We start from the raw sequence: 25,373 nt of genomic DNA, 5'->3' as shown, positions 1-25,373 counted from the left end.
GGAAGCTTTCCCATCCAAAAAGACTTAACCGTGTCTTAAGTTACACAGCGACTTTACTGCAGGACTCCAGAAAAAAACAAAAGATACGGCCTGCTGGGTGTTAACCCTTAATAGCCACAGTAGGGAAAAATCCTCTAGTTCGACTGAATCTGTAAGTATGTTAAAAAAGTTACATTTAAGTAACCTTTAGTCTGACATTAAAAAGCAATGCCCTGAATCTTTTTTTTTTAAATGTCAATTTTCAAAATGAATGTCAACTCTGTTCAAGAATGAGCTTCAGTATTTTCCCTTACTTTAAAACAAGGGTGGTACTGTTATTCAGAATAATAATTTAGACGGTAGAGGGAACAATCACTATTTAAGCTCAATTTGCCTGAATTAGTGAGAAGCTGGAGTAATGCTTATGCTGCGTTTCTTTATAACTTCTGGCTATCGTATTTTATTTACCATAAAATCTTCTCTGCCTCATCCCTCCCTTACTTTCACTATATGGTTGCTGCCTGTCAGTTATTGCCCCAAAACCAAATGTAACATGGTGCCAGAATTTTACTCTAAGCATTAGTTAGGCATTTTTCCAAAAAGTTTGCAGTAGTGACATTTACATAGGTTTCTTTCTGATAGGATGTGCAGCACCATGGGTTTTGCTGCTTATATGGTATGCACAGCAGAAATGGACTTGACAGATAGATGTGTATGAACAAATAATATAAAAGTCTCTCTACTTCCTGGCAAAGGAATCAAAATAAGCGTTTTATTTTCTCTCAGTCTTTCTAAGGGCATCAACAGTAATATTTCCAGCAAGCCTAGAACAGGGTTTTTTTTCACCTTTTTCATTGGCAAGCCAGGACTAAATTATCCTGAGAGCTCTGCTCAAGCAGTATGCTATTCCCTTTGTCCAGGGAAAACTGCTGGATCCATCTTACCCCTTATGTCTTTCTACCTCAGCCATAGCAAGCACTCTGATGGACTTCGGACCTTAAAAATACCATTTATCAGCAAGACTGAAAGCAAGCACTTTGCCAGGCAGCAGTAGCTTTGCCAGCTGGGGCGAATGCAGCCCATCAGAGCCGAAGTCATAGAATTACAGAATTGAAGTCCTCCCCTTCCTCCTTGCCCCTCTTTTCTCCCGACTCCCAGCCAGAGCTCACCCTTTGGGGCTGGGATTCTTCCTCCCCCTCCCCGCCACCTTCCTCCCCTCCCCTTCCCCAGGCACTTAGGAAAGCATTGCGTAAGGAGATGTAAAACTTTGGTTTGATAATTGCTTTTTAATGAAAAGCATCATTGCTAGAAGCTTGAAAGTGTCATCACTAAGCAAACTGTTGGAGTTTCAGTCCGTTTTGATGAAGACAGTGAATAAATTATGTTTCAAAGGTTACATGGAGTGGTCTAGGCAGAAGACAAGGACTCATCAAGATCTGCCTGTGTCTGAACACTAGAGTTAACACAGGATCCAGGCTGAATGCTACAGGGCCCAAGACTAAGACTTGTTACTTTATCTTATTTTATTTTATCTTATTTTATTTTATCTTATTTTATTTTATCTTATTTTATTTTATAGACACCGGCTAAAATATTCTCTATATTAATGGCCTGCATCAATGCAGAGAATCCATCAGGTGAAAAGAACAACAGGATCTGGATATATTTTTTTTTCCTTTTAGATTTGCCCTCCTTTATTTACAACAGTGGCAAAATAACTTCAATCGAAATGAGGTTAAGATTATTTTTAACAGATGTTCACTGCTGGCCTGACCCAAAATCCATTGACGTCAATGAGAAGACTCCATGGGGCTTTGGATTGGGTTCTAATTGTTGGAAAAATTAATGTTATTGTAAACCACTGGTCAGTGCTGTCACATGCTCCCCTTCTGTGCCAATTCTATATGACCGGATAACAGACTCACATAAATCTGTTCCAACTGTTGGCTAAGAGGCTAAAGGACACAGAGGTTTATCTTTTTAATTCTGAAGCACCCTGCGCTCCCCCCAGCACACCCCATGGCCCCGCTGCATTCACTTGACAGACTCAGCATTATGGAGAGTGTTCATATAATCAAAACATTTCACAGCCAAACAACGGGTGGAAATAATAGAATTATGAATGCTGACTGTATGAAGCCCGCTGAACTACAGAAATGTATGAAATCAGATACTTTGGTTCGCATACTTTCAATACAGGTTTTTTTTTGTTTTGTTTTGTTTTTTTTTTTAAATACGGACCTGAAGGAAAGGTTGCACTTACTGTTAAGAAGACGGAAGTCTATAAACGGGTAGGAGCCGCGGCGCTCGGAGAGAACCCCTGTCTGACCTCTCACCCGTGCATCTCCTGCAAAACACAAAATCCCCGGAGACGTTAGAAGGGGCAGCTGCCTCTCCCTGCTGTTTAGATCTAGATCTATTTTCTAGTCAAAGGCGATGACGTTACGCTCCTCCAGTGGGAAAACCAAGGTCCAAAAAATCATCTCCCATGACATCCCTGGGTAATTGGGTAAAGCAGTACAGCTGATCCTCTCTTCAGACCAAAGGCACAAAAACCCCCTCGTGTTTATGCTTCGAAGAGCTCCTTGCCCAGTCAGTAGACTCTCACTGCTTCAGGAGCAGTGTAGAGGTCCAGTTTTTTTGCCCAGACAAGACCAGTTGGATTCTGGCTGTCACGGCATCACACACAAAGTTCTCAACCTTGGACTAGGCTGACAGTCCAACCGACCTCCAAAGCTCTTGCGACCGGTCTCAAAACCATGACTTGATGAAAAAAATCTCCAAACAAAACAGTAAGATTTTTTTAAGGTGTTTTTTTGTTTGTTTGTTTGTTTGATTGTTTGTTTTTGTTTTCCTTTCTGCTCTTTGAGCACTCTGGAAAATGTCAGCCTTCTCCTCAAACGCCGAAGCTGCTTTATGTAAGCGAAACCTGATGTTCTCAGATAAGCATTACACCAGAGCTTTAGGATGCATATTTAAATATCATAAAGCGACAACACAATACTACGAATTAGTATCGCTGCGTAATTGACATTGATTAGTACCTGACTTGCCATGTAATATTGATGAAACGGGCAAAACTGATTTAAGGAGAAAAATGCTGCTCAGGATGAGTAAGAGTTACAAAAACTCTTACTTAGATAGGAAGTAGTGGGAAGCAGACGTCATTTTCACATTTCCATAACCTTAAATGTCTTCTACTGTAATGTAATCATTTCTTTATAGGCAAATAACAAGACCAAAATATTAAGAATTCTTAAATAAGATGAAGTGTGGGGATTTTGGAGGTTCAGATTAGAGTAGTCTAGTTCTTCCTCCTCTGTAGAAACACAGGCCACAGTGCTGAAAGCACAACCCACCGTGCTTCCTCAGCCAGCTCACACTGCCGGCCACCCAAAGTTTGCAATAAAATTATGAATTATTAGTTAGTTTGAATTGTGCTTCCTCTGGGATACGAATATAGCATCTGACTAATCGAAACAAAAATAATGTAAGAATTTGGCTGCTAGTGCTAGCTTCTACTGCTTGTGTTTAAAAACAAGAAAACATCTTGCAGCATAAAAGAAGGACCTGGTTAGATGCTGTTATTTTTTTCTATCTAATGTTCACTTAAAATGTGCTTATAATTATGTTTCAGGGAAGAAAGCCAAGTAGAATTATTAAGTTAAACATTTGAGATGGAGAAAAACTTCCGTGCCCTCTAGGGGTCCTTAGAGGTACGAAAGACATAGGAGCGTGCACTCAAATTAAGAATATTTCAAACAAGTCACTTTTGATTACAAACATAAATCTATTTTCTCTCGCCCTGACTTTCGCTTCGCTTTTTCATTCGTTCCCAGCGACGGAACACGTGTTCCCTGAACGCAGACCCCGCTGGAACCGGCCCAAAACAACGGGAGCTGCTGTTGACCCCACTTACCCCTCCTGGTAGCAGGGGCAGGGGGTGCAAACCTCTGCCTGCTCTTCAGCTGCGGCACTTCCCGGGTCCGACAACGCCGTGGCTCTACCTTCATCGGCGGCTGAAAATCACGCGCAACTTGGCGGCAGCGGAGGTATATAAACCTCTCCCCGATCCTTCTGTCCAAGGGCAGAAGGGTGGAGCAAAGAGCTGGAGAAGCGAGATCCATCAGCGCCCGTGAGTCAGAGCTCGCGAGGCAGCACCCGGGCTTAAAAAAAGCTCTGCTCTTCGCCACAGGTAGCCCCATCAGATTGGCTGGCTCGTGCAGAAAGAGTAAGAACGGCAAGCATACGGTACGCATTATATAAACCCCCAAAAAATCAGACAGGCTTCAGCCTGTCACTAATACAAGCATCGGCAAATTAAGAACGGGTGTAAATTCAGTGCGTGCCCTGATTGAGGCTTTTGTTTTTCTGGGTGCACCAATGAATTAGCAGGAAAATGCAAAATAATCCTCCGCATTAACGTACTGATAAACACGTGACTAAACCAACAGATACTTTGGGGAAAAAAAAAAAGAGAGAAATTCAAACTCCAAAAATCTGAGAAAAACCCAAGACATACGATACTGTAAGCCCAGAAAGGCTGATTTTGTTTCCAGACATAAAATATCTCTCAGATCAAGAGAGGTACCATAGTACGACAGAATAACAAAATCATACATCATTGAAAAAATTGCCAAACTCTGATCTTGATAGTACGACCCCAAATTTTGATGAAGAGAACACTAAAGGTAGGCAGACAACTGGAACACAGAAGAAAACACAATGTGGGCTTGCCAAAAGTAGACCATACAAGAGAAAACTTGGCATTTAATTACCTCAAATGAAATAGCTGTTAGACAAGAGGAAAAAAATCAATACTGTAAGTGCATTTCAACCGTATGGACTTTGTTAAACGTATAAGAGAAGGCAAGAGATTAGTACAAAAATTGAAATTGGAAAAGATTAAAAGTAAGAAGATAACAAGGTGCACTGAAAGGAAACTTTTGCTTGGGGACAATTACTGCACGATCTGCAGAAGATCCCTCATACCGGGAATGGTCTTAAAATTTTTTATTGATAATTTTGACACAGAATTAGGAGAGCGCTAGTGAGACTTGATGGTAACACAAAGCTTGGAGATAGCAGGTATATACAGCTATGGATATTTTAAATAAAGTTCACCGTTACTGTCACCTTCTCTGCCCCAACTGCTCTATGGCCCAGCTACCTGCAGTTTCCACTTCCATTTTACTGGTAGTCCAGCTTCTTCTTATGGTGCTGCTGATGTCCCCTACAGAACTAAAGACTAGCCAACTCAGACACCTATGTACACTCTTCCGGCAAGGTAACTCCAGTAAAGAGAGAGAAAGCAAGGGAGGCATGGATGCCATTAGTCAAAGCACTTGGTGTAAGCTCATCTGAAATACAACCTCTGAGAAAGCTGAATTCCTCCTGGAAAAAGTGGAGAGAAGGACCTCTGGGAACATGATCAAGGCACTAAAGAGCCATTTCATAAAATCACCCTGGAGTAATGCCTGCCGTTGATAAGCAGCAGAGTGGGAAAGGAACCATTTAGATGATCAGAAGAACATCATTCTGAAGGAGGAGATGAAAACAGTTGAAGCAGTTGATGGCGTAGGCTTTATACACACTGAAAGATGACCTGAAATAGTTAAAGACTATACATGATGATCGATAAACTTGCTACCAGCTCCATGTTCTTCAAACTAAGAAAATGAGAATGAGTTTTACTTAACCAGCAAAGCCAACGACCTGAAGTAATGGAAAATTACTGATGGTTCTGATCGGCTATTTGTGTCATTTTACTTTTTTTTTTTTTTACAGATAATAAAAGTTTGGTCTGTTTCTATCACTATGGGAATCTATATGCAGAATAAATCTTCATCCCCGCTGACTTAAGTAAAAGCCACTAAAATCCTTATATTCAAGGATTATTAACTTTACCCTCGGGAAAGGCAAGTTTCTGATGAGTCAAAGATGTTATCAAGTAGCTCTACCTCATGAATCTGTTATTTCAAAATACTTTGCCAGGTGCCACCTAGTCTCTTTCTACATCATTAGAGAAAGATTAGTTAGGAAGTGGTGGTGGGCTAAATCAACCACACCTGCCTTCCTCCATTTTTTCTTGGCTCACTTATTTGGAAAACATTTATATTCTTCCCTGTTACTTTTAATTACCTCTAAGTACACTCACCAGAGATACTAAGGGATTGCAGATCCAGATGAACACCATACTACACGGTTTCTAATTTCTGAGGCAAGGACTGTTCATGGCAACGCACCAGACTCTCTTTTTCGCTTTGCCAGAGGATTTTGAGGGCGATTTCCATCAGTCCACCAGACCTTTACATCTCTTTGCTCTCCACCTTAAAATCAAGTTAAACAATTGTTCTGACAATTTATGCAATTAGCAGTTTTAGATAAATAAACCTTTTTGGAGCGAAAGGAAGGATTCCTGTGGAAACGAGGGCAGGAAATTTTGACAGCCCATTGTGTTCCCAAGCGGAACAAAGCAGGGTGAAGGGAAACGGCAAAGGTACAGGTTCCCCTTGGCTGCTTCGGGCTGAAGATGTGAAGCTGGAACATTTGCAGCCGCCAAGACGAAGGGCTGCAGCCTCGCCAGAGCCAAGTCGCCACAAGAGCTTCCAGCGAGGACGTGTCCCAGGGGATGGATTTTACATGCGCGTGAATTTTACTTTGCACGTGAATTTTATTTTGTCCTTGTTAAAACAAACAGTCAAGAAAAGAAAACCAAACAAACCGAAGAAACCTCCACTGGGTAACAGGAGCCTGTGCGGCCCATGGTGTGACTGACACGCACGGCAGCTTGCCGTCACGGGAAAATTGGAAGTGGGGCAAGAACCACGGTGCTACTGAGGCGGTGACTTCAAGACAGGCAGAAGGGTTAAGGAAAGACTGAGGCAGCTCTGAGCCGCCCGACACATCTGGAGGAAAGAGCCCATCTGCACCGAGGGAAACAACTTCTCCCAGACTTTGCCTGAAATGACGTGGGATTCAATTTCACTGAGAAAGCACAACAAATTAGGGGAGAAAACAGGGCCATAGCTGTGACAAAACAACAAGAGCAGCTTCATGCAGCAGAAGTTAGGACCAGCCACTAAATTATTGACTTTATTTAGTACACAGCTCCATGTGGTAAGTCAGGAATACCACAGCAAATTCACAAGAGCTTACAAGTATTTATTCTAGTTAAGCTTTTCTACAATTTTCGTCCAAATCTCTAGGCCGACTGCTTTAGGACACATACTGCAGCGGCTGAGTACTTTCCATGGAAAAGCAAGTGGCAATAATCAGGCCTCTTGTGGAGTCTGTGGAGCCCCTGGCTCCTTCACTATTCCAGTTATGAAAAGGCTTGGGATTTCTGAGATGAAGGCAGACGAGTCGTTAACGTTTTGAACATCACTCTGGTTTTGGTGGAAAGCTTTCTAAAAGAGGGAAGTGCTGCTGTGTCAAAGCAGCAAACTCAGATGAAAAGTTAGGTTAAAAACAAGCAGCAGAACTACCGGAATTGTTTTTGATTTGAAGACATCTAATGGTTGTTCACAGTGATTTGTGCTTGTTTGGATTATTTTCATTCTGTCGTCTTGGTGTTATAAAGATTACTGTTGTAAATTCTTGTCTGCAGAGAGCATTTTATGCACATTTCCTCATGTGCATAAGATTTTCAGTGAACAAGAACACTTCCTCTGAACAGACACGACGACTGATATTAGAGGTAGCAGAGACAGGACAACTGTCCTTTCCAGTAGGAGAAACTGGGGCAGCCACCTCACTTCATCTATTTGTAAGCACCAAACTTTAAAGTATGTAAATATTCCAAAACATGAGGTTTTTCTGTGCCACACGATGTAGGGTTCTCCTATTCCTGGTAACAGTCCCAATGAGCTCCTAAGTAGTGATTTCATCCAATGCATTCTGCAGTTTCATTTCAGAATGCTCTGCAAAGGACGATAACTGTTGGTACTCCCTTTTTACGAAAAGGGGATAAAATGATGGTGTAGAAACCATAATTGGGTTGTTTTGTTGGTTTTTTTTTTTTTACACAGAAAAAGCACTTAATTCCCCCTGCAGTGGTCCTACCCTGTGAATTTTGTGGGTTTTTTTTTGGTTTTACCAGTCAGTTACTTGAATCTCATCTATTTGAATTTCCCTCTCCAGACCAGCAACAGCTGCAGATGAAACATTTCACTCATCCTCTGTTTTCTAAGAAAACTGTGTTTTGGAGTGAATGATGGATCTCATGCTCGACATAAACTAGTGGCACTGCCTGACCATACCAGCCAAATGTAATTTCTGCCCTCTTTTACTGACCAAAATCCACACAACTGCTGTTATCTTAATCTCCTAAACAATATTATCACCACTGCTTGTGCCAATCGGGAAAGGTCAAGAAACAGAAGATGACAATCTCTTCATAAAACCCTCCTCTATGCTAAAATTCTCCTGGTCAGTTCACTTTTGCACTGATGCATAGCCAGAGGAAGAGATAAGGTCCCACAGGAACATCTTTAACAGCTGGTCCATTCTGACAAATGAACATCTAGAGTGAAGGTAATCGGAATATTTTACAGATGCTCCTGAAATCCTCCCTTAAACTGTATCAGATCACATCAGTAACTGCAAAAAAGATTTTGAACTGAAATGTCTCGAGGCAAAGCTACTACAACAAGCAGACTTTGGAAAAAGTGTTTGCAGACCACTGAAATCCAAGAGGGCGAGAAAACTGCCACAGAGAACCAGGCGACAGCGCTCATCCAAAATTCAGATACTGAGGCAGAACCCGCGTTACCCTCCTCACAGACCTGGTTGTTCTTGCAGGAGCAAACACGGAGCCTGCAAAACTACATAGCTACCTCCGACGGAAAAAATGGTCAGATGGATTAGGATAGACAATCCTTCATGTTCTAAAGAAGGTAGCTTTCCAAAATGTCTATACGTGATATTGCACTGGAAATGCTTTCAATTGTTTCTGCGTTTGATAATGGCCCACAAATTATTGCCTTAAGGTCAGAAGTATTTCATGTACTCGCAGGTGTCAGTCAGTGGAGAGGTGCAGGTGCCCCCACCCAGTGATGAACACTTAAAGAGACTGTATTGCCTTTCAGAGTTGCATGTTTTTGACTCCGATTGCAGATCCAGCCTAAGACACCTCTGTTCCTTAATTATGGGTCGCAGTAATAAGCACAGCGTAGCGGGGGGAACAATCTGAGACTTTGCCCGTGAGGATCATATTCAGACAGCTGAGACCACACCAAACCTCTTACCTGTAAGTATGCTTTTCACCGAGACTATTCCTGTTTCTGTTACTATTTATTTTGTAATTAATGTAATTGACACATACCAAGGGAGGTTCAGATTGGATATTAGGAAAAATGTTTACACTGAAAGGGTTATTCAGCCTTGGAACGGGCTGCCCAGGGAAGTGGTTGAGGCACCATCCCTGGAGGTATTTAAAAGACGGGTTGACATAGTGCTTAGTGACATGGTTTAGTGATGGTTTTTTTATCAGAGTTAGGTTGATGGTTGGACTAGATGATCTTAAAGGTCCCTTCCAACCCAGACAATTCTATGATTCTATGATACACCTGCAGCTCATGCCGATGTGGGCACAGCCTCCAACACGCACAGTGTATCACCCCACAACGCAGTTAAAACGAAAACCAGCGCTCGTTATGCCACAGTAATTGGAGTGCTGTTCTCTATAAAAAGAAATAACTAGCTCCTTGATACTACTGTGTGATAACTACTCAACTATCAGGATTTTCTAGCCAAAAATACAAAAGTCTTTATGAAAGTTTACAGAAAGTGCTAAACCACAGGACACAAAGACAGAAAGGGAGCATAAGAACACCGGCAAATTACACAGACTGCTTATCCACGTACAAACTTTTCATTTTGGAGACACGAGAAACTCAGATGCAGGAGTTTGCTGGCATGAATTTTGCAAAATTCAGCCAATGGCTTTCATTTGCAAAAGAAAAGATATACGGAAGTGGCTATCTGGCAGCGCAGAACAGAAAGTTACTGAACTAAAAGCAGGAGACAAGTCTTGGAAAAAAACAGAATGCAACAAGAAAGCATGGAGACTCGTATAAACACTGCGCTATAAGTCCAGAAGACAGAAGTCATCTATCGTCACCTCCGTACCCGAAAGGACCAGCTTAGACAACCATATTTTGCTTGAACTATACTGTAACGAGCCAGCACCTACTATCCAGGGGTCTGAACCCACTAGTAAAACATGAAAATGAAAGCCTGGGAGAGCAGGCAGCTTGGAGGAGACGCGATTCTGCTCTTTTTTTGAGTAATCCGTTTATAATTCCCATTCTTGCCTGCAGCTTATTATACTCACAAGCAGTGGCATACGACTGATGGCATCTGGAGAGTCTCACTGCGGCTGAGGGTCCTGAATGGCAGCACTGCGGCTGAGCTGAGGCTCATCACACGCTGCTGCTCAGCAGGGTTCAGGGCAGTACGAGAGGGGTCCCAGGGCACAGGATCCTTTTAGTAACTTGGATATTTCCATTTCTAGTGCTAGCGCTAAGAACCACCTGCCTGTATTTTTGAAGTTTTTATAGTGCATTACTGTTGGGGCTTTAGTCTTCTCTGTCTCCACGTATTGATCACTGCCTTGCCAGGGAAAGCGGATATTAATGCACATAGGGCACTGAACTGTTTTGATAATTCTTATATTCCTAAATGGTTACATAGCTTGTAAACTACTCTGCATTAGAGGACAGGAGCTATATTAGCACAATCAGATTCTTGCATTACTATCATTGCCATTGCTCTAGAGCCCTGCTGGGAAATGGCAAAACTTACTGTTTTTCTCATGTATCAAACTCAATCTAAAATAACACCTTAAAAACTAAAGGATACATCCTGAAATGTTGAGAGCTGTAATAAAAGTAATAACAACAGCTACAGCATGATCTTAGCAACAGGTAGTAGGTTGCATTACCATGGCAACTTTGAAGAGAATATCTTACTGTCATGCTACTCCCATCTCTCTCCCAAATAAATTACAGCATAAACAAAACCACATTATTAGTTATTTAAATTGTACTTTCTGGATTCTAGTCTTCTGCCAGACTCCCAAGTATTAAAATAAACAGGTATTTAACAACAAACTTCTAAAACTTGTACACTTCCAATTCCACATACACAAATTTCCAAAATAGGTTAAGTATTTTAATATAATGACTTTCATTTCGTGCAAAAGGAAAAGCACATAAAATCTGTGTTTTGTCCAAAACCAATGCCAAAAACAAGTATCAAGTTCAGATCTCTAAGCACAGTGCATTAGATCAACCTACTTCTATTGCCAGTGCCCAAAAGACATGATTTTATTCCCTCGTAGTTACATCCAGATGTTGTTATCCAAACGATAAATTATATTTTAACTGTGATAATGTTCTAGATATAGCTGCTCTTTCAGAGACCCCTTTGCATTTCTCTATGTCTTGCAACTTCAAACTGAAATTCTCTCAAACATTTGCATCTTATTTTATTACATGGATTTCTGATTTGAGCATTATCAAGGCTTTAAATGCTCCCACTCTGGGAACACAACTGGAGTCCTTGAATCTGCCAGTGAGGGTTTTGCAGTTGAAAAATAGGTTCTTTTTCTGCGTTAAGTGTGAAGCATTTATTCAACCAAGTTTGCTTTACTGTTCTGCATTCTCATTTCTCACCTACCTATAATATTTGTTAAGTGATCTTTTAAATTATATTTTTAATATTTTTTTATTCTACAATTTCCTCAAGAACCATTGTTTGCAAGTATATGGATTTTACGGGTTGCATTGACGAGTTACCTGAGCATCATTCTCATTTTCTGTTCAGACATTATTAGGCAGACAAGGTGAAACTGCCCGATACTACAGCCCACATGTATCTAGCAGAGCCAATGATTAAAATTTGACATATTATATATAATTAACTTATGTAAAATAACAATTGATATATTGACATAAATACTAATAGAAAAATGTTCATAATTCCTAAGTGGAATAGAACATATGGAACTTGCTTTGGGAAATGCTCAATAACTCGAGATTAAGGTTTTTAGTTCTGAGAGACGACTCTTGGAATTAAAATGTGGGATGGTAATCAAAATCCCTGAGGTCACTTCCTGGACTCCTATGGAACAAACTGTTTCCTTTCCATGCCTCAGTTTTCCACTTCTGTGTTTTGTTTGTCCTGTGTAGACAGACAGCGAGTTGTGTAATGCAGAGCCTCAGTGGTTCCACAGCATCTTAGAATCAGAGAATGGTTTGGGTTGGAAGGGACCTTAAAGATCATCCAGTTCCAACCCCCCTGCCATGGGCAGGGACACCTCCCACCAGACCAGGTTGCTCAAAGCCCCATCCAGCCTGGCCTTGAAGGTTGGGGCATCCACAACTTCTCTAGGCAAAAATGTGCCACTTGCAGTCCTGGTCATGGTTTCTACATTGCCATAACAGTAATAAAACTAATGACCCCTGCTATTTTTACTAGCAACAGTTAAGTTAGAACAATGTTCAAAGAAAATGAATGCAGAGGGTTTTAACTCATGCCATCAAACCAACATTTGCTTCCAAGTCTTGACAGGACACTTCAGAAAATTCCCCTCTATTTGCACGGCTTTGCCCAGGAGATTTCCACACCCTCCCTTTCCAGTGAAACTACATAAGATCGGTGTTCAAAGCTGTAATACAGCAATCGCTGTTACAGCAACACATCGCCTGCTTCTGAAACGCTTAACATCAGCCAAAACCTAAAGTCTGTCAACAGTTTTTATGCAATGGCAGCTTTGCCTGTGGAGGAGTCGAGCAGGAAAAGTGCAAGACCTTCGGGATTTACTCCCTTTCCATCCTGTGCTGGAATTGCGTGGCTGCCATTCGCCTCCCACAAAAGGAGATTCAGCCTCTGAGGATTCAGCCCATCTCCCTGTATCTACTAACACTTCTGTCTAGAGATCATATGGTGCTTGCACAACCCTTTAAGGTACATCACTGCGGAGTCAACTTTAGAGGTGAGACACAATAAAGAAAATGAGTCTCAATCTTGTGCATTAACCACGGGATGATCCTCCATCGGTCTCTGCACATTTGTTCTTCACCTCCTCTCTTTCATCTCTCCTCTGCACTATACATACATACATATATATATATATATGTATATATTCCTAACTCTGGTGTGACCCTTCTTCTTCCCCTTCTCTTTGATTCAGTGGTACTTCAGCCTCCCCTCTACTCGCTGCCTTCTCCCGAGGCTGGAGCAGGAAGCCCAGCAGTGTTGGCCATTTACTCCTCCCGATGGGGCTGCCCCAGGAGCCTCCATGGGTGGGAGAGAGCAACGAAAGGGGGAAGGAGGAGAAGGAAGCGCCAAATGTCATCTCGAGGTGCCTGTAAGATTTTGCAGGAGAAAACTTTACTCGCCACCCGAAGCGTTGCTCTGATTGAGAGCTTCATCTACACAGGAGACTACAGGAACAAATGTCTGAGATTAATGATTTGACTTTCCTTTGTACATCATATACTGCAATAAAGTCTTTTTTTTTGTATTCAAAAGCAGTACCTATGGCAAATAGCTGGAAACCTTATTGGTTTTAAATTTGGTTTAGCTTCTCTGTGGAACATACAAATACCTCCATAACTCAGTGAATTATTGAACAATGAGGCAAGAGAACTTTGTCCAAAATAACCACAGGTAGCCTTAGTATTATTTGCTTATTCAAGATGAATATTTCCTGAGTTAGCCCACATTTTATCTTGTAATATTTCTTTGTCAGAAAATACTATTTTGATAAAAAGCTCTTTTTCTTATAAGAATGTTATTCTGTTCAGGAAAAAAAATAAAAATAGCACATGTAGACAATATAACTATTTGGAGTGGAACCTTTTTCATTTTGATGCTAGACACAGGAATAAAGCTGCAAAGTGTGGAAGCTGAGCTTGACTGTTCTACTGCTTGGAAAATGCTTTTCTCTTCCTGGTTTTTACACTGTATCTTTCAAACAATTATTGGATTTAAAAAAAAAACAACCACAAACAACACAACAAAACAAAACAACAACAACAAAAAACCCAAACCACCAAATCCAGAACCCCAACCTAGCTAGAATTTAGCAAATATGCTACCTCTTGCACTTAAGCAGATCACTGATGTGGACCACCTTTGCTATGTACTATGCATTTAAAATTTAAAACGTTAGAAAAGGGTAGCACACGAGAAAGTTCAGAAATAATCTCACGTTACTCAAACACTAGCCTACTCTCTGTGCCCTGTTCACTGCTATAGTTCAGTTGCACTAAATATTTACTGTCTAAAGAACAATTAAATAGCAGTTTACCGTCTTTACTCGTTGCACATTCTTGAGAGGTGAGCGTGAGCTGGCTCAAAGAAAAGTAATTAGCTACATATTTCTGTAATTACAAAACTGTTGATAAACAAATCTAATGAAGTGCTTGCCATTGGCAAAGTCTGGTATTTCCCCAGAACCTGGGTTTGTGTTTCCCCTGGGCTGAGATGGCTCAGCACCCATCGGGGTGCCGAGCAGTGGCAGGAGCAGCTGGCCCTGGGACTTCTTCCCCAGCAGATGTGGTGGCAACCGTGGCTTTGCTGAGCCCATCAAACATGCCAGGTACCCTCCGCCTGACGTGTTCTGGTGAATAAGGGTTTCTATCCCAGCTCCTTACTCCAGAAATTGCAAACCCTTCATATCTGAAAGGAAGAGTGACTAGCAAGACATGCAGAGGTTTAAGCGTAGCTCAGCGGAACCAGAGCCCCTTCCAATGATCCTCTACATCACCACCTTCTTCCCTCATCCCCTAATTACTTACACCTAGTCTTAATTTCACTTTCATACTGAAGTTATGCATGGCAATGTCACATAAGAGACCTGCACCAAACAGCACCCTTTGGCAGGAAAGGCCAGGCGTACCTGAAGGGAGAGGAACCCTGGCTTGTCCCGGAAACAGACATAGATGGTTCTTGGCCCCGCGCTGAGGAGGATGGACAAGGCAGGGGAAGGGAAGTATTCTTCTCCTTCCTCCTACTCTCTACGTCCTTCCACAAGATGTGTGTGTGGGGGGGGAAATCTGTTTTTCAGACAGTAAACAACTCACTGCTCAACCTTTGCATCAATTGGTGTTTGTTTAACAATCTTCCAAACCCACCATGAACGGACAGAAACGTGAACCAACATTGCAAAACTTGTACTACTAATTAATCTGCTAACTGGCCTAAGCCAGAAGTCTACATTCTGGAACCGGTATCTTTGAGCTATACCTAGAAGCCAGGTCTACAACTCGGGCCCACCATTGGCGTTAAACTTTGCCAAAGCTTTCTTCTCTGTTGTGTCAGGGCCAAGAATGCCGCCGGGAGGCACCCACCAGCACCCCGTGGCCCAGGGGACCCAGCGAGGCAGCCATCCAGGGATGCTGGTGGCCCACACACCTTCCAGAGGCCAGGAGACCCTGTAAGACCTTCCTATTTAATGTCTTCCAATTAATTCATCATTTAAGAAGCGTCACTAGCAAACATATTTAATTGTGCTATCTACATTACCTTCTTTTTTAAGTTAACTAAAAGTCCTGTGCATTTTATCGCTTTTTTTTTTCTTAATAGAGAAAAAAGACAATACCAAACCAGCAACAAAAATACTGTGAATATTTCATACAATTTTACGTGAGAAATGACAATTTATCTCACTGAGAGTGGACACTGCAATGCTGCCTTTCTCCACAACTAGGGCTGGAAACAGGAGCTGAGGCTTTTGTGTCCTGTGTTTTAACATGTTCTTAGGGAATTCAAATAATTGCTGAAGTCTTTCAGAAAGAGGAGGAAACTGCAATCCGAAGCTTCGAATGCAACAAACAAGCAGACTTTTTTGGGTGGAGGCAAAAATTACTGGAGATGTTTTTATAAATCCCAAAGGCACAATAAACTGTACAAACAATACTTTAATTTTGTTTGGTCTCAAAATTTACCTTTAAATTACAGCGTAGCAACCCAAGAGTTTTGTCTCAGATATTCATTGAATAGATCCTTTCCGGAGCAATCCAGCTCCTCAGGCTCCTCCTCAAACAGTATTTTAAAGGAGAAAGAGCAAGACAGCACTTCAGTATTTGCTCTTCACAACCCCCTGTAAATTCCAATAGAGAATAACTCTGGCAAAGACTTTTTTGGCATGTGTGTGTGAAGGCATATAAAAAATATTTCTCGACTCATCATACTCTTGTGCAATTCATATTAAGCAGAGATTTTTTGTTTGTTTGTTCTGGGAATTGCAAGCCATAACACACAAAAAGTAGTAAGATCGTTGTCTTTTTCTTCAAAACAGATCAGCTTGAATAAACACTGGGTATATCTTAAAGCAACATCCAGAAAAAAGTTGTATTTTTCTAGACCCTACCTTAATAGTATATACAAGTAGCTAATGACTACCAAAGAAAAACCAAGAATGCATGAAAAAGAGTCCTAAGTGGCAAGGCTCTATTTACAAATGATATATAATGCAAAGGTTCTGAAAATTAGATTTTGAATCTATTACAGAAAAGCAAATCAGAAAGTCTTTGCTAGAAAACTCACAAGAACCTTCTCTCCTCAAATATTTGGCTAGGTCTCCCCAAACCTGCAAAACACCTTAACACTGGAAAATTTTGAAAAAGTTACATTTTAATTTGGTCCTACCCTGAAGTGAAAGTTCATGAAGATTTGTAAGAATCAGCTCATCATTATCACACTACTGAAGAATGTCATAAAATTCTGTCTATAGTTGTAAAACTGACTAATGTTTTGGACGAGGTTCTAGTACCAGATGTATATTAATGGGGAAAAGGCTGTACTCTTTGTTATTTCCCACACAAGTGTAGCAAGGTAATATATTCACGGGTATTCAAACACGGATCCTGTATCAACTACACAGAGAAAAACATTGATTAAAATTTTACCAGTGAACAGAAGCATGACTAAAATCCTAACAAAGGACATATATACCACTTCACCTTAAAGTAAGCTTCCCATTTTATTCCTCCCCAAAAACCTAATCACTGAGTAATTCTCTCTCCAGAAGGCAACAGGATCCACTGCAGCACAAAGGGATTGTTACAGAGAAAAATAAATTGCTTCTTCCAGCACCATCTTATTTTTGTGGGAAGTCTACTGCAGCTGTGAGCTCATGCTTAAGTTTGCTGTTTCAGTATGAGATGTTCCTATTCTCTCCATTTTTATAAAACAAAGCTCAGCAAATGTTTTTATTTTCCTAGATCTAGAAAGAACAGCTTTTCCTAGATCTCAGGTATCAAGTGCTGGTGCTTTCAGTCCTTGTGTTGGCTGCTGCGGTTGTTCTGAGCTCAGCTGGCCCTCCTCCAGGTGTCCCAGCAACCTTGGATGCAGATGGCTGCTGGACAGAGAGACCTCACGTGCACAAGGGCCGGTGGAAGTGCCTATAAGTGGTTACTCCCCACAAGGGAGCTGAACAGCCTGTCCTGCTTTTTCACCTGAAAACACAAATTTCATTTTCCTGAACCAACTTTCCATTTGCATATGAAATGGGAAAATAATTTCAACGCTATGGAAAGGGGAATGGGGTGCTGGAGGTGACCCAGTCACCTTCACAGAATCACAGAATAGTAGGGGTTGGAAGGGACCTCTGGAGATCATCCAGTCCAAGCCCCTGCCAGAGCAGGGTCACCCAGAGCAGGCTGGACAAGAACCCATCCAGGTGGGTTTCGAGTATCTCCAGAGAAGAGAAGACTCCACCACCTCCCTGGGCAGCCTGTTCTGCCACCCTCAAAGTAAAGAAATTTTTCCTCATGTTGAGATGGAATTTCCTCTGTTCCAGCTTGTGCCTGTTGCCCCTTGTCCTGTCACTGGGCACCACTGAGAAGAGCCTGACTCCATCCTCTTGACACTCACCCTTTAGATATTGGTAAGCATTGATGAGATCCCCTCTCACTCTTTTCCAGGCTAAACAGACTCAGGTGTCTCAGCCTTTCCTCGTAAGAGAGGTGCTCCATTCCCTTGATCATCTTTGTAGCCCTCTGCTGGACCATCTCCAGTAGTTCCCTGACCCTCTTGAACTGGGGGGCCCATTGCTTGATCTTCTCTGTGACCTCATTTTCCTATCGCGGTAACTGACATCATCACTGGGGCTCTTGGAAAAGCAAATGTCTGGGTCTGGGGTGGTGTTGGGAGTGACAAGAAGAAAGGGACAGGTTGCCCCAAGCCTCCCACAGAAGGAGTAGCCCAGCCAGTGGTCCCCCAGGCCTCTGAGACAGAGGCAGCAGTCACTGTGCCCAAATCTTTCTTTTTCAGAAACCGAGCGGCTGCCTCTGTGTTCAGATGCTGCAGGGTCTGCAGATGCCGCAGGAACCACTGGGGTCAGTGAAAGAACAGAAGTTGTTGGGAGGTGGGGGGTGGAAACAACCTGAGGCAAACAGGGTCCTATTATAATTATAAAGGCACTATTCTGTTTCTGTATTACCGAGGAGCCTTGACATTTCAGATTAGAAACTCAGTTGGAAATTACAACTTGAAAATATCACATGTATTCAAGACCTTGATCCAGCAGCCACAGAACTCCATCTCCTGAAAACAAGGAGTGACACTCCGCACTCCTAGGGCAGTCATGTCAGGCTACATGGACAATTCAGCAGACCAAAACACTTTCTAAAAAACAGATCAAAAATTCACTTATTATCTTTTTTTTTTTTTTTTTTCCAGTCAGGTAAAAATCTGGAGTGGAACAGAGAAAAATTGCAAGAAATTGAGGTCAATATTTGCTTTCTAAAATTGAATATATGTAACTGTTAGTAAGAAGTAGGCCTTGTATCCACCCTCAACATACTATCGCATACAAAGGAAAAATATGGTATTATACACTAATATCTATTGGAATTCAGAAGACTGGCTACAGAATATTTGTCCTTCAGATATGGATCCCCCTGTTGTTTTTTTTTTTTTTTTATCGGTCTAATCTGATGAGATATCTGATGGAGAAGTTGAACTATGTTTTAGCAAATCCTGGCTTTTGGTAGGGTAGGAAATTATTGCTTTGAGCAATACCTTGTCTAGCAGTTGTAAGAGGTGGGATATCAGACTTTCTTTCTCTATAAAATGAGTTTCTCAGAGAAAAGCTTAGGTAGCTGAACCAGTACAAAGGCTGTTATTTGAGTTTCTTTCACAACTACAAGGTACTGGAAAAATAAGCACCTTTGCCAACGACCTCTAGAGCACTACTTACCAGCATCGGAAAATGTGCATGATCATAAAGAGAAATAGTAGCCATAGAGTAAAAATGTTTTCTTTACAATACATTAGGAGAGGGCTGAGGGGAGCTGGGGGGGGACACACCAAAATTCTACGTCTTTCCCCACTGTTTTGTTCAAACTTCTTTCCTCGATTTTTTTTCTCCAAGATTTTACATGCTGAGTCTTACTATATTTTCTGTTGAAATCAACCAGATTTTAGCTCTCGTGAAATCCTACGTCATCTAATCAATAGCGGAGCACGCAGTGCTATGAGAACTTTTCTATAAATGCTATCATTACATACAGTAAAAATAAACATACTGAAAAACTCCTCCTACAACACAGGATATCTTCAAGTATCTTCAGAAGATTTCATACCCTACTATGAAATAGATATTCTATATATTCCTATATATAGGGAATATATATTATATATTATATATAATAATATTATGTATATTATAATATTATATATAATATATATAATATATTATATATAGTCAGGCTATATATTCCCCAACCAAAACCAGGCTCACATGTTTGATAGATTCTGAGAAGAAATTCTTTAACAATCTTAATTCTCTAATCTTAACAAAAGTAATAAATAAGAGAGGGGGTAGCAATATATTCATTTTACTGAACGCTGTTCTGCACATCCAAGAAAGCTTCAACCCTACCCATTCTTCAAACGCTTGTATTATTTTATATAGTACAATAAACTTTTAATAAGACCTTGTGTTTGTCTGTCACATTAGCATGAATTCTTACCCTACTTAATGAATTTGAGGGTTTTTCCCCTCCCAGTGCAATTTGTTTCAAAATAGCAGGCACTTAACATTTCAGATTTATCACAATTAATTTTATACCCAAGGACTGCCAACAATACGTGTTTGCTATTCTCTTGCTTTTAAGAGGAAAAGTGGGTTTATATAAACAGCCCTACATCATCTGCCTGGCAAGCTATCTGCTCCATCTGCGAGTGGCCCTTCAGTTTGGAAGTTCCTGCCTAATTGCCGCAGACAGATGTTCTCCTGCTGTAACTGTAGACACCACGGAGACTCCCGCCACGTTAATTAACCAGCTTAAAGAGGTTCCTTTCCCTAATTCAAAAGCCTAAAAACCCTTATACACACCAGAAACGCAAGGTCTCACCTTACCTCCAAAGCCATGTTTTCCTAAGCACAGTGTTTCTAAATTTCCCTTCTACCTGTTCAGTGGCAGACCCCCAGACACCTGTTATTACTCTGTGTTGTACAGCTCCTAACAGAGCTTTTCCATTATTACCTGAAATTTGTTCCCCTACCACAAACCCATACCGCTCTGGGTATATACATACCTAACATGTTACCAGTCCGTCAATACGGGGGGAGCCAGAACTAGTCAATTTGCAGGAATTCAGCAACTACTGGAGAGGGTACAGCAGAGGGCTACAAAGATGATGAGGGGCCTGGAGCATCTCTCTTATGAGGAAAGGCTGAGGGACTTGGGTCTTTTTAGTCTGGAGAAGAGAAGACTGAGGGGGGATCTGATCAATGCTATTAAATACTTAAAGGGTGGGTGTCAGGAGGATGGGGCCAGTCTTTTTTCAGCGGTGCCCAGGGACAGGACAAGAGGAAACAGGCACAAACTTGAATGTAAGAAGTTCCACCTAAACATGAGGAGGAATTTCTTCACTTTGAGGGTGGCAGAGCATTGAAACAGGCTGCCCAGAGAGGTGGTGGAGTCTCCTTCTCTGGAGACATTCAAAACTCGCCTGGACAAGTTCTGGGTGGACCTGCTTTGGCAGGGGGGTTGGACTAGATGATCTCCAGAGGTCCCTTCCAACCCTGTGTGATTCTGTGAATGAAATATGTATAGATGACAAACAGTCTCTTCTTTAACAGTATTACAACTACCTTTACTTTCTTCCAGGAGGAAGGAGTTTCTCCTCCTTACGAGCCCTGATTAAATAAGCCTTGTATTAGTTTGCTAACTTTTCTGTGCTACTTCATGCAGCTATCAGCCATCTCGATCAATCAAAGGATAGACTTGTAACCTGCCCACTGCCTTTTCCCCCCAACACAGACTGCTCGGGAAATATTTCACCCAATATTTTGGGGAGAGGGGTCCGCACACAGTAGCAGTCCTCATGTTCTCAGATATCTCCCTTAGACCACTCTATAAATGCCTGCCTTATAATGGCACAATCATCATAGAATGAATCATTCAGGTTGGAAAGACCCTTGGGATCATCGAGTCCAACCATCAATCCCACTCTACAAAGTTCTCCCCTACACCATATCCCCCAACACCACATCTAAACGGCTCTTAAACACATTCAGGGATGGTGACTCAACCACCTCCCTGGGCAGCCTATTCCAGCGTCTGACCGCTCTTTCTGTGAAGAATTGTTTCCTAATGTCCAGTCTAAACCTACCCTGTTGCAGCTTGAAGCCATTCCCTCTTGTTCTATCGCTAGTTACCTGTGAGAAGAGACCAGCCCCAACCTCTCTACAAAGTCCTTTCAAGTAGTTGTAGAAATACACCTGTCTTTGCTTCACATAAAAAAGGTTTCTTATCCCTTTAACAGTTACTGAAATAATTTTTATTGGCTGATCTTTTCCTCTGTAATTTATTAAGCCTCTACTCTTTTATTCACTTTGTCTTTAGGACATAAATCCACTCCTCTCAAACATAAACCTGGCCAATGCTTTTATAATCCTGTTGAGTATCACCAACTATAGCAGGAAGTTCACTGATGAAAAATGCCTTTATTTCTCTGACGTAAGAGGGAATCATCACCCAGGTTACATTTCCAGTCTCTTTAATAAGGCCTCACCTTCTTTCACCTCTCCTTTATGTTTCCGCCTTAAAATGTACTATAGCATGGAAGGCCCAGTCAGTTCTCACCTTTGTTAACCATTCAGTTTTACATCCCACCCCCCCGATCCTCTCCTTTTTTCTCTTTTTCCCTTCCTTCCCTAACATGTGGAAATTAAGCTTAGCTTGGTGACAAAGACGTTCAACCTCTCCCCACCCAAGCAGTGGTGTCCTTTTCAGACGGTTTGGGGCGACTACTCTGAGAGACCAGCATCGTCCTATACTTGCCGGAGACTACTTGTCACTGAAGTAGCCTGGGACAGTGCCTGAAGCACTCTTATGTCCTCCCACACAACTCGGAAGACTCTAGCTCTCTCTTGCATTTTCTTGAACTCAAGAAAAGGTTGCCCCTTGAGGCGGTGCAGTCTCCACCCTCAGAGATTCCTATGACCTGGCTGGCTAATGTCCTGAGCAAACTGGGTCTAAGCCTGATGAGCCTAATGTCCTGAGCCTGCCTGGAGCAGCAGGTTGGACTGGAGACCTGCAAAAGGCCCTTTCACCTCTCTGGTTCTGGGGATGTTCGCTCCACGTCGTGACTGTGGGCTGGTTTGAGAGTAGAGGTTGGCAGAATTGTGGGAAGGCCCGTGACATTCTTTACTGCTGCAGCTGTTCCTGCTTCTGGAAAGGGAAAAATGTCTTGCTTTGACATTTAACAGGATCTTCCCGCTGCACTTTGGGAGATTTCTAAGTTACTACTTTCTTTCATGAATCTGTATATCCCTCATATTCTCTGAGAGTTCTGCTCCCAGTGTTTATCCACATTCTCCAGGTCACTGACCCCACTAATCATTCTTCCTACATCACATTTAATCCCACCAAATCTCATTTCCGCTGAAGATTTTGAGAGAGTTCATTTCTGAGATTAACCTATCAAGACTACCTCTGGTAGCGATGTCAATTTATTTTTCATCTTTGCTTCGGCAGGAAGCAGAACAACATCCTGAACCCTACAAACCTTGCCTGCTCTAAGTTAATTTTCTCTCCCCCACCCCCCCCCAAATTTCTTTTGGGCAAGCTGTCCCCTCCTCCTCAGGTCATCATTCCATGCACCCATGGAGCACAGACCGGGCTGCAGGTTGCAGACAACCTGGGCAGGACCATCTGCTCCAATGGAGGTCCGGGGTCCAGGCAGCCATTTGCCACCTGATGGAGATTTCGTCCACATCAGAAAATGTAACACCCCTCTTCTCCTCCTTCCTCCCTACTCATTTTTTTTTGTTTGTTGATGCTTCTTTGTACGTTCTGGGTTCAGCCAGCGCAGAAAAATGCCACTTTAATATTGATTCAGCTGCATCAGGAACAGAGTAGGCCAGAAATCCTGTGCTTAAGTGTCAACCACGGTTCAGAGCCAAATTCCTGGCAAGAATAGGGTTGTTATTAAAACCCTTTCTTCTCATCTAAAAGACCTTACCTGAAGTTCTGTAATTGCTCGTTCTGGGGACACATTTCACACCACAACTTAGCCTCGTGCTCCCTGAGCCGATGAAGGTTTTCTTTGGCTCTGCCGGGTGTCAGCCCTTCAGCAAAGAGCAGCCGGGTGGGTGGTGGTGTTCCAAGTCTCAGCCCCTGTCCCTCTCCAATCGCTCAGATTTTATTTATGTGTTGGTTTTGTAGTAGCTTTCCCACAGCCTCTTGCACGCACTCATTGAACTGCTGAGGCACACGCAAAACCTTGCTATATGGGATGCACGTATCTTGTTTCCCAGATATTTCTCACCTAGAGGGGTCCAAAGAGCAACCAGCCACCAGCGGGACAAAGTTCTGAGCACCAGCTTCCCCTCACCGACACCACTACACAAATCCACTACATATGCTGGCAGAAATAATTCAGATCTTGTGAGAAAAGTTCCTTCTCCCACTCCCTCGTCTGAGTCCCATGACACTGAACCAACACTCTGTAACCGGAGCTATTCAGCTAGGCAGTTTTACGCCGATAATTTACAAGACTCTGAAAAATAAAACATTCTCAGGTTCCACTCAGGCATTCGGCATCTCTCAGACAACACGCCATCCGAAGACATTACACCATGCTTTGATCTGTGAAGCCTCCCATGCATTAAGTGATTTTTTTGAATGCAATTTCTTCAGAGCACTGACTTTTTTAACTCCCACAGTTAAAAAATACATGCCTTAAAACCCTCAAATAGGTAAGACGTGTGATGTATGCGATAGGAGGACCAGGAAAGATGAGCCCACTAGTCTCATCATAGGAAGTCAAAGACAATTCAAGGTAGCAGCTGGAGAGAACGATACTGAACCAGTATGTATTTTACTCAGCTTGGCCAAGTCATCTCTACTCTCTCTTATATTAGCTGAAAGTTCCAGCCCCCAAATTGCTTCGTGTTTTACTGCTGCAAATATTTGTGTGGCAGCCCTGATGAAAACTGAAGAAAAAAAAAAAAATAGCAAAAGCAGCCTGGTACAAATTTGGTTCTCTCAGCTACATCAGTTTCCCAATTATCACTCGGCATCATCACAGCCATGAGAACCGGTGAAGTGAACATCGCCGCTAGAAACATTTACGTGGCACTTCTGCCCAGGAGTAAAACCCAAGTACTTTGTTCTTGTTTGGGGTTTTTTGGTGGTGTTTTGTTTTTTTTTTTTTTAACCACAGGATAGATCGCACACATTAGTTATTCTAACGACAAACTATTAATGCACGGCAATGATCCAAGGCTTCTCTAAAGGCTATACTGGCAAAGCAAGAAGTGGCAAAGTCGGCCATGAATGAATAGATCAGACTGGTGTAGCATTTGAGCAGCCAGGTGCCTGAACAACCCTGCAATGGGAAGAAAAGCAGAGCACCAGGAAAACTGAAATATAAATATATAGACGCATTTTAAAGATTTTTTAAGATGTGAGGTCTCCCACAGCAATAGTCAAAATGATTTCAGTGTGAATTTTTTATCACGGGAAACAAAGGTTTAAACAGTGCACATATTTCAGGAACATGCCCCTTTCCCAAAACTTTCTTTTACTGTGCAATCCTGAGATGAAAGACTTTGACAAAAAGATTGAAGTCAGGAAAATAAACTGTTTTCTCACTCTTGTTTACACTTTTGTTCACTGGGAAAACAGATGTTTGGGGATAAACTGAAAGAAAACACATATGCCCCAACCCTGTTATGTCTTCAAGAAAGACTGAAGATTTTTTTATGTGACCAGTGATTAAGAACACAAAATATGCAGTTTTTTCAACGGGTATTGTTAGGGATTGCTTTCCTTCACAAAGCTTTCTACAAATGTTCAGATGGATCCTGGCCAGTCCGAGAAACAGGAAGAATACCAGCCTTTTCCAGTTAATGCAAGCAA

At 41.9% G+C, this 25,373-nt stretch overlaps 1 protein-coding gene across 3 annotated transcripts in view; it reads right to left on the bottom strand.

Moving 5' to 3' along the window:
* Positions 1–25,373, bottom strand: part of PDE7B (phosphodiesterase 7B) — a 186,320-nt gene that overhangs the window by 35,895 nt on the left and 125,052 nt on the right. For all 3 annotated transcript variants that reach the window (XM_074163779.1, XM_074163772.1, XM_074163787.1), the window contains one exon: positions 2,243–2,326. In XM_074163779.1, the coding sequence (XP_074019880.1) occupies positions 2,243–2,326 (84 nt within the window). The remainder of the gene's footprint in view (positions 1–2,242; positions 2,327–25,373) is intronic.

The sequence above is a fragment of the Numenius arquata genome, chromosome 2 (genome assembly GCF_964106895.1).
Source record: "Numenius arquata chromosome 2, bNumArq3.hap1.1, whole genome shotgun sequence".
NCBI lineage: Eukaryota > Metazoa > Chordata > Aves > Charadriiformes > Scolopacidae > Numenius > Numenius arquata.
The sequence above is the reverse complement of the archived record's forward strand: the minus strand, read 5'-3'. Positions and strand labels throughout refer to the sequence as shown.